Here is a 10126-nt window from a genome sequence, read left to right as displayed (position 1 = left end):
AGCCAGTGCTTCATGCAATGTGTGCCCTCCATAACACCCACCACCTGGATCCCCCAACCTCCCACCTCCTGCCCCTTCAAAACCCTCAGGTTGTTTTTCAGAGTCCATAGTCTCTCATGGTTCATCTCCCCCTCCAATTTCCCTCAAATGGCTTCTTAAAATGCAGCTAATGAAGGAGCAAAGGATTATACTCTGTGAGATCTGGTATTGTTTCTACCAATGTCACCCTGTCCCTCATATGTGGAATATAGAGATCTGAGGAAAAACAAAACAAAACAAATAAACAAACCTGTTGAAGAAAACTTCTCTCTCACCATCGCTCCCTGGGACCCAGTTAATAAATCACTATAGCGTTTTTGCCTACCTGATAAAAGTGAGCTCCACAGAATGGTAGATCAGCAGAGAAATTAATTACAGTATTGATTACTGTGAAGAGATATAGTTCTGCTGTATAGTGGGAGTCTGAAGAGAAATGTCAGAAATTCATAGGATTTGTTGGGGTTGCTTCTGTTCCCAAAGGACTGTTGTATAAAGGCACAAGAACTGAGAGGAAGGCTCAGACTTCTCAGGGATACAGTTTTAGCTACCTAGACCAGCAGCAGAGGCAACAAACTATGAGGGCAATGTAGAATGGGTAACACAGGACAGAGATGATCAATGTCAATTACTGCTTAGAAACCAATTTGTAGCTGAAAAGATACATTAGCTTGTCCAACTAATCTTTTCTGCTATTTAATTTGGTTTTGTTTTTGAGAATTCAGGACCAGCTATTGTCTTTAAGAAGTGGTGACAGAAGAGATTGAACATAACATGAGTTGTGCCTGCACCTGAATGGGACAAAGAGTAAACTCTAGAAGATACTTGTTGGTGCCTCATCAGTAAACGCTCTGCATCCATTTCAGTCATGCTCATGCTTTCCTCTTGCAAGCTGTTCAAGTTCTCAGAACGATGCCTTTGTCCTTTCAAGTGCCAATGAGTTCATGTCTTTAGAGCAGACTTCAGCAGATAGAAAAAGAGCAGCTATGCAGACACACACACACAAATGCACTCACACATACTTATACTCAGAAGTGATGAAGGTAAATGAATATATGTAAAAAAAATACTATACACTTGCAAATGAACTTAAATTTAATGAAAAATAAACAAATAATTAATAAAATCAGAATTTTCCCAAGATTGTATTTGTGCACACATACAAAAAGGAATGCATATTTTTACCCCGTGGAATCATTGGATATTCTAGGTAATTCATGAGTTGGTGACTCTTTTATCATGGGTGGTCTAGGGTTTTAGATATTAGTGTTAGAATAGAAAATAGTACTAATAGAGAATCTTTATATAAATAACAACAGGAACTATCCCAGGGATCAGCACACTAGAACAGCTCAGTAGAAGCCAGAATACCAGTATCTTCCGAAGCAGCGTGGATGGTAGCAGGCATAACCATAGCCACCCCAGCCGCAGCCATAGCCGCGACCCAGACCACTGTAGCTGTAGCCCAGGCCACCATAATAGTTGCCATCGTAGCACATGGTGTCAGGAGTGCAAGCTTCAGTTGAGGAGCAGAATCAGTTCCTTGAGTTTGAATTTCATAATCTGCACAGGGCCTTTTATACAACCTGAGTGGTATGTGGGACGACCACCAGCAGGATTGACTCATTTCCAAACAGAGGGACATTTTTTAAAAACAATCTGAAGAGTTCTTTATAACCAATGTATTCAGGATTCTGTTGCTGTAGTGTCGTGGGGCACTAAAACAAATCCCATTTCCTAATTACAGTGTTTGGTTACTTAAGAGCCCAGCTTCCATGAGAGCTTATGAGCAATGCAAACCTCACCTCTATTTGTTATTTTTATTATGATTGTTGTTGATTTGATTTGAATTTTTTGAAATTTTTATTTAAATTCCAGTTACTTAACATACAGGGTAGTATGAGTTTTAGGTATACAATATGGCGATTCGACTCTTGCATACATCACCAGGTGCTCATCACAACTGTGCTCCTTAATTTCCATCACTTGTTTCCTCCACTTCCCCTCTGGCAATCACTGATTTGTTTTCTTAAAGATATGATAGGAAATTCCTTTTTTTAAAAAAAAATTTATTGAATATTAATGGAAAAATATGATGATATACATTTAAAGTGTACAGCATGATGATTTGATGCACATACTCATTGTGGAATGATTATGAAGATCAAGATAGCTAGTAGAACGTCCATCCTCTAACATCGTTAACTCTTTTTAAGTGTGTGTGGTAATGACACTGCTATGGGAACATAAAGATGAATGGACACACTAGTAGTTTAAGCAAAGCTTGATTTTAAGCTGAACAAATTTTTATTTTTCTTATTCTTGAAGCCCCCCCCCCTTTCATTTGTTTTTCTGAGACTCCTTTGTTCCAGAAACTTCCTGTTGATACTGACATTTCAGTGACCCTGATGTATACTTAGTAAGGTGACTAAGATGGCCAGCACCAGTGGAGTCAGGAAACCACCTCGAAGTCATGATGTGCACAGCTGGTACGGTACCTACCAGATTCCTATGGACACCACCCAGGTCCTGTGTTTTCCTACAAAACCCCTCAGACCCCAGTGGGTCTGCAGTTTTGAAGGCATTAGTCTGCTACAGCCTCTTTTGCCTGGCAAAGTAATAAAACTATTGTTCTTCTTATTTTTTAAAGATTTTCTTTATTTACTTGAGAGAGAGAGCATGGATGGGGCAGGAGTGGGGCGAGCAGAGGGAGATGGAAGAGCAGATTCCCGGCTGAGCAGGGGGCTCAAGGCGGGGTTTCATCTCAGGACCCTGAAATCAGGACCTAAGCCAAAGGCAGATGCTTAACCAATGGAGACACCCAGGTGTCCCTGTTGTTCCTCTTAATCCCTAAACTCTGTCTTCATGTTATATTTCAGCTCTGGAACACAGAGATTAGTTTTCAAAAACAGTAAGAGTGTATAAGATCTTCTCTCCACAACTTTAAAGCATACAACTGTTATTAACTATAGTCTCCATGTTGTACAATAGTTCCTCAGAACTTATAAATAAAACTTGTAACCTTGAAAATCACCCCATTTCCCTCTTTTTGCAGCCCCTAGCCAATGCCATTCTATTGTCTGTTTCTATGAAATTGCCTTTTGTTTTTGTTTTAGCTTCCACACATGAGTGATACCCTACAGTATTTATTTTTCTCTGTCTGGCTTATCTCACTTAGCATAATGCCCTCCAGGCTGATCTATGTTTCTGCAAATGGCAGAGTTGCCTTCTTTTTTTATGGTGAGTTTGTGCCATTTATCTACATGGGCCTTTGACATTGAGAGGAAATATGTATTCTACCAGAAATCTTAGTTTAGAAAGCTATTCTACTTTGTTGATATCTTTAAAATTTTTTTCACTTATTATTTTTTTGTGTGTGACAGACACACAATAGCAATTAAATTCTGAAATAAATATATTAAATTCTGATAATACTTGAAAAACAATAAATGTCAAAGAGTTGAATTAGCTTATTTGTTACTTGGGGGAGTAAATTTTGTTTATTTATTTTTAATTACTTTGTTTTTAAAAAGATTTATTTATTTATTTATTTATTTATTTATTTATATGCAAGAGAGAGAGAGAAAGAGAGAAAGAGAAAAAGCATGTGGGAGGAGGGACCTGAAAAAGCATGTGAGTGGGGGATCCCAGGACCCTGAGATCATGACCCGAGCTGAAGACAGACGCTTAACCAACTTACTACCAAGGTGCCCCCGGGGGAGTTATTTTTAATTTGAGTGGTCAGAAAAGAATTTGAGGAGATGGCACTTTCACTGAAACCTGAATAAAGAGAAGGATTCAACCATTCCCACTGCTGTAATTTCCAGATAAAGGGGTCAGCTGTACAGTGGCAAAGGTCTTAAGGAGAGATATAACTTGGTCTGAGATGCTGAAGAGTCACTGTGTTTGGAATATGGAAAATGAGAAAGAAAATGGTAGGAGATGATGTCAAAGAGGATAGTTTATTCCTGGATGTTCTAAATGTAATGGGAAGCTTATGCAGTCATGCTCTAGGGAAAGGGTGTAATTTAATTTTTCTTGAGCCATGAGATTGAGATATTGGAAGAGAATACATTTGGTGTTATGAGACGGTCATGGACTGTTTGTGGGTAATATTACATTTCTGATGACTATTTAAGATAACAATTGAATTATCAGGTAGACAGTTGACTAGACATCTGTAAAGGGGTGAAGATAAAGAACATAGGAAGGTCAAACACAATGCTGTGAGATTGGAATCAAATTATGGAGAAGATAATATAAAAATTCCTGGAAAGATGAAGTTGGAGGCAAAGTAAGCAAGTACAGTGTATTGCATTCAGTGAGAGAGAATCTGTCAAGAAAGAAGAATTCAACTGACCTGAATTTTCAGGGCTCTGATGAAATGAATACAAAGAAACAAACCATATTTGGATTTGTCAAGACATGAAAGGTGCACCTTAGTGGAGTGGTGGGTCAACAGTCTAAATGTTTGAGGGAACAGAACATGAGACAATGGAAGCAGTAATCTTATAAATACATTTTTGAAATTTCTATGAAGAGGAATAGTGAATTAAGTAGTTACCTTGGGAAACTCGAGGGAATTATCTTGGGGAAATATTTGTTTAATGTTTGCTTTGTTTTCCATGAGAGATAGTTAGCATTATTAATCATATTTCAGAGAATTAGGGGAGCAATACTTAAAAAAAGAAAAAGAAAAAAAGAATGCTATGGTATATACATAGGCAGAGTACAGAAGATTTTTAGGGCCATGAGGCTATTCTATATGATACCACAATGGTGGCTACATGTCATTACACATTTGTCAAACACCACAGAATGTATAATAACAAGAGTGAACCCTAATTTAAACTATGGACTTAGGGTGATAATAATATGTCAGTGTAGGTCCGTCAGTTGTAATAAATGTACGATTCTGGTTCCAGATGTTGATAGTTATGGGATAGATGGGACCTTCCATAATCATCTTAACTATTTGCAAAACTTGCTAAATAATTATTTTGTTAATTAATAGATTTCAGTCATACACCTTTCTTGTCCATGAATTTATTCAATGTATAAGACTTAAGTCTAAAAAAAAATGATAATCACATTATTTCAACTAGTGTTCATTAAAAAATTATTCTCAGTTGAATGATAAGTGATTGACAAAATCTAAAGTATGATAATTTGGAACAAGTATCTGATGTAGTTGAGATTTTCTAATAGTTATTATCTCAGTGAATGAGGGACTGAAATGATCTGCAACCATTATAATGTCTCTTGTTTGTGGAAATATACTTATCAATAAAAATAAAAAGAAAATACATTAAAATGCATTATAAATGGATAAGTGATTGTGTTTAACCCGATTATTCATATAAAAACGTTGCTCTGTTCTATTTAGAGGCTATTTTCATTTGACTAATTTGAATTACTTATCAAAGCAGATGAACAGAATGAATTACAAAGACCTTGGGTACTGAATTCCATGGGAAGGTAAACTGAAGTTTAAATGGTTTCCAGTCTTGAACTCTCTTCACTATTGGATAACCCAACCTTAACACTCTTTGCTTGTACTTTAAGGTTAATGAAGAGATATTTGCTAAAAGTCTTAAAACACAGAACATCATTGTATTGTAACCACCTTGGTCATTGATTATGGATTTATAAGCATAATCATACCTTCTTCCTGACTCTTCCCAAAGACATAAAATCTATCTGTTTTCAGACGATAACAAGATTCTCTTGGCTTTTCTGTACCCCCTAGTAGCCTGGATTACCATCCAGTGAAAAGAATGAAGCAAAAAAAAAAAAAAAAAAATCAATGATTATTTAGGAGAATTCTTTGTGCCTGATTAAAAATAGACTACTTATTTAACATTGTATGCCTTTATAAATGAACTTTTCTTCTTATCATGGGAAAAATAACTATCTTGAAGTTAAAAAAAAAATCAGTCAGAGTATCAGCTGATAATTATATATCCCCAAATGTGAACAGATATCGCTCTTGACCAGTGAGCCATTACAAAAAAAAAAAAAAATTGGGAAGCACTGACATTTCAGATACAGTAAAGCCCATAAGCATGTAACCGGGAAAATTATTAAATTTTCAAAGTTAAAAATGGTATCAATTGAAAATGGCAATTGATAGACATATCAATAAAATTGGATCCATTATTATCACTCTCTCTGGTGGTAGGGTCTGATCAGAAATTGCAATCCATAGGATAAACTATTTTTAGTGTTCTGAAGAAGAATTAGGCATAAAAAATTTAAAAACAAAAAAAAAACACAACAATTTGTATAGGTAAAAAACCAGAAATGCAGTTGGTTCAGGGTAGTTCTTCAAGACATGTGAATAAGTTGGCTCTTTCTGAATTGTATTACAGAGATGAATTGACTTTGTGATTTTCTGTGACGCATCCTTTTGAAGGTGGGGAGACAGCTGAAACACTGAAGAGGAAAAAGTGTTTTGAAACAAAGTAGAGGCAAGACTCATTGGTCAAAAATGTGCGCTATTGGTTTTTGGAAAGACATGGAGAAGACTATAGGTTTCATTTTGTGCCAAGAGCAAGTCAAAATTGGCCTGCTGCAAATGCCATTTCTTGAAATGATGCATGTTTATTGAGATTAAAATGAGATTTGGTGTAATGCAGGGATTTGGGTGTATGACTGTCTCCTGTCATTACTGACACTGAATTGTTTTGGGGGAGTCCCGAGTCACCAAATAAAACAAATTTCTTTAATTCCTCTGAGGCTTTATCTTATGGTTAAGAAACAACAAACTAATTAGATTAGTCATAAGATTAGCCAGTGGCATGACTCCTGTGGTGGATCCCACCCACATCGAGGGTATATAAAAGGTCTCTGCAGGGGAACTGTCCACACTGAAGTGACACTTCTCTCCTCCTCTACTCAAGGACAACCTCAACAACCAACACCATGTGTGGCAGCTACTACGGAGGCTGTGGCTATGGACGCTGTGGCTATGGAGGCTGTGGCTACGGAGGCTGTGGCTACGGAGGCCTGGGCTGTGGCTATGGCTCCAGCTATGGCTGTGGCTTCCGCAGACTTGGCTGTGGCTATGGCTGTAGCTCTGGCTGTGGCTACGGCTGTGGCTACGGCTATGGGTCCCGCTCCCTCTGTGGCTGTGGCTATGGCTATGGCTGTGGCTCTGGCTACCGCTCTGGCTTTGGCTGCTACTATTGAGGTTGCCCTGGGAGACTTTTCTCTCCCACACATGTAACATCATGATTTACCTGCCCTGAATCCCACGCCCTGTGTTCCCACACGAGGTTGAGATAATTCTGATTTGTGGAATGGGGTGGTCCCTGTCTGGATCTAAAACCCATAATTATTTATTCCCAACCTTTGCTTCATGAAAAGACAGAATGTGATATTCATCCTGTGAACTCACTTACCTACTTTTACCAGTCACTGATCCTGCCTTGATAATTTTCATGCATCATTCTGTTTCCCAGTGTTCCTTAATAAATTTGGCTATCCTGAAATAAAAATCTTGGTTTCCTTTCTATTTATTACAAGTAATAGAGTTTATTTTATTTACTTATTTTAAAGATTTATTTATTTGAGAGAGAGAGAAAGAGTGTGTGCTTATAAGCAAAATAGTTGGGGGGAGGAACAGAAGGAGAAGGAATCCTCAAGTAGATTTCCTGCTAAGCCCAGATTAGACTATATATACTAGGGAATAGATTCCCAGCTCTATTCCAGGACCCTGAGATCATGACATGAGTTGAAATAAACAACTGGAGTCTTAACCAACTGAGCCACCCAGGCTTCCCAGAATTTATTTTATTTTATTAAAAAAAAAAAAAGTTGTATTTGCTTGATACCAAGAAAGGTTGCGATTATCTGTTTTTGACATATATTCTTTTGCTGTTTCTACTTCAGTTGCCCTAACAGTTCTATTATGTCTCTGTTGATGGGAGTTTTTAGACTAAATGGTACAGCATTTGTCAATTAGTTTATTGTTGCTTAGGTCATGGTAAATATTCTGCATATCTTTTGCCTTCACAAACCACCATCTGCAAAGTTCCATGCCTCCCCGAATCTTTTTTTTTTAATGTTTTATTTTTAAATTTTTAAAATTACAGACAGAAAAATTCACTCCCTTGGTTATAACTCTGTGACTTTGAAAAATGCATAGTGTTGTGGTACAACCATCAAAATCAAAATGCAAAACAGTGCCATCATTCTCCCCACAAAACCCCTCGTGCTTTTTTTTTTTTTTTTTTGTAGTTTCAAGTTTTGATTTAAATTCCAGTTAGCTAACAAATAGTATAATATTAGTTTCAGGAGTAGAATTTTGTGATTCATCACTTACATATAACACCCAGTGCTCATCACCGAAAATGCCCTCTTTAATAGCCCTCACACATTTAACCCATCTAGCAACACTCAGTTTATTCTCTGTAGTCAAGAGTATGTTTTACGGTTTGCCTCTCACTTTCCCTCCCCACCGTTCATCTGTTTCATTTCTTGAATTCCACGTATGAGTGACATTATAAGGTTTTGTCTTTCTCTGACTGACTTATTTTGCTTAGCATAATACACCCAACTCCCTCCATACCATTCCAAATGGCAAGAAAAGATGCTCAACTTGCTCACATCAGGGAAATACAAATAAAAACTACAAGGAGGTATCACCTCACACCTGTCAGAATGGCTAAAATTAACAACACAGGAAATAACAGATATTGATGAGGATGTGAAGAAAGGGGAACACTCTTACATAGTTGGTGGGAAACACTATGGAAATTCCCCATGCTTTTCCCAAATCCCTTCCCAATCAAGACTTCCTCTTACTCCTAAAACTTATAAATAACTGATTCTTCAATCAACCTATACTTTTGCCTTTTCCAAAAGGCCATATTGTGTTGGAGACTGTTCACAGTTTTGGAAATTTGCTAGAAGTCCCCATTAGGGACTCAGCATATACTTATGCTTTTGGCTAAGATTTATTTTAGCAAGGTAGTAATGATATATAGCTAGATAAGGGAAAAAGAAACAGACAGATTCTGGAGGTATCCATGTGAAGATGTGATGTTCTCTCCCTCCAGGAGGGGCTACACAGAGCTCTCTCTTCCCCCAGCAACAGAAATAATGTTTTCTATGGGTGATATTTCTGCTCAAGGAAACCGATTAGAGACTCAATGCCCAAAATTTTAACTGGGGACAGGTGAAAAAAGGCACCAGCAAAACCTCATTCTTCCAGAATGGAAACATGTGTCTGGCTAAAAATACATTGTTTATACAATCTAGGTACTGTGAGTCCTGCTTATCAGTTAGAGAATGGTGGGAACGCTTCTGACATCCAAATTCCTAGATCTGGGATAAGGGTAATGTTGATTTCATAAAATAGATGGAGATACATTCCCTCCTCTTTTTCTTACTCTCTTTTCTGGAGAGATTCCATATAACTAGTATTACTTCTTCCTTTCATGTTTGGTGGAATTAATCAGTGAAATTATATGAACTTGGAGCTTTCTTTCTTTTTTTTTTTTTGGAAAGATTTTAATCACAAAATGTATTTTCCAATGAGTTATGTGGCTATTCAGATGATATATTTCCTTTTGATCAAGTTTCTGGCAATGTCCTGCCCTTTAAGGAACAGGTCTATTTCATCTCAGTGGTCAAATTTATGAACATATTGTTCCCTATGTTCCCTTATTGACTATAAGGTCTGTAGTGATGTCCCTATTTTATAATTACTGTTGGTAAATGTGTCTTCTTTTGTTTCTTTGTGAGTCTTCTTACAGATTTATCGATTTAATTGAAATTTTCATAGAATCAGTTTTTGGCTTCACTTTTTCCCCCTCTACCCTCTGTTTTAAATTATATTGATTCTAGCTATTAGCTGTATTATTTTCCCTTTCCTCTTTTTGTACTTCTCTGTTAATTATTTTGTAGAAATCTAGGAATACTGATTTGAGAACTTTCTGACACTACCTATTCAATTTCCCTTCAAGCACTGTTTGATTTACATCTCACAAATTTTGGCAACTTCTCTTTTAATTTTCATTCAATTCAAAATATTTCTAGTATCCCTTTAGTTTTTCTCATAGACACAAACACATACACACTTATA

General features: G+C 36.9%; 2 protein-coding genes across 2 annotated transcripts; one reads left to right on the top strand and one right to left on the bottom strand.

The window, feature by feature from the left end:
* Positions 1–1388: 1388 nt before the first annotated feature.
* Positions 1389–1535, bottom strand: LOC132010309 (keratin-associated protein 20-2-like). Its single transcript, XM_059388207.1, has one exon. The coding sequence runs from the start codon at positions 1533–1535 to the stop codon at positions 1389–1391; it is 147 nt and encodes a 48-aa protein (XP_059244190.1).
* A 934-nt stretch (positions 1536–2469) lies between these two features.
* On the top strand, positions 2470–7227 carry LOC132010646 (keratin-associated protein 6-1-like). The gene is made up of 2 exons (XM_059388389.1): positions 2470–2525; positions 6939–7227. Exons 1-2 carry the CDS (start codon positions 2470–2472, stop codon positions 7225–7227), a joined length of 345 nt encoding a protein of 114 aa, XP_059244372.1.
* The last annotated feature ends 2899 nt before the right edge of the window (positions 7228–10126 follow it).

The sequence above is a fragment of the Mustela nigripes genome, chromosome 2 (genome assembly GCF_022355385.1).
Source record: "Mustela nigripes isolate SB6536 chromosome 2, MUSNIG.SB6536, whole genome shotgun sequence".
Taxonomy (NCBI): domain Eukaryota; kingdom Metazoa; phylum Chordata; class Mammalia; order Carnivora; family Mustelidae; genus Mustela; species Mustela nigripes.
Note: the sequence above shows the minus strand (reverse complement) of the source record. Positions and strands in the feature narration are given on the sequence as shown.

Excerpts from the sequence above, each read along its gene's own strand:
- LOC132010309 (XM_059388207.1), bottom strand. The coding sequence starts at position 1,535 with ATGTGCTACGATGGCAACTATTATGGTGGCCTGGGCTACAGCTACAGT.
- LOC132010646 (XM_059388389.1), top strand. The coding sequence starts at position 2,470 with ATGGCCAGCACCAGTGGAGTCAGGAAACCACCTCGAAGTCATGATGTG. Across the intron at positions 2,526-6,938 it reads AGTCATGATGTGCACAGCTG|GACAACCTCAACAACCAACA; the intron begins GTACGGTACCTA and ends CCTCTACTCAAG.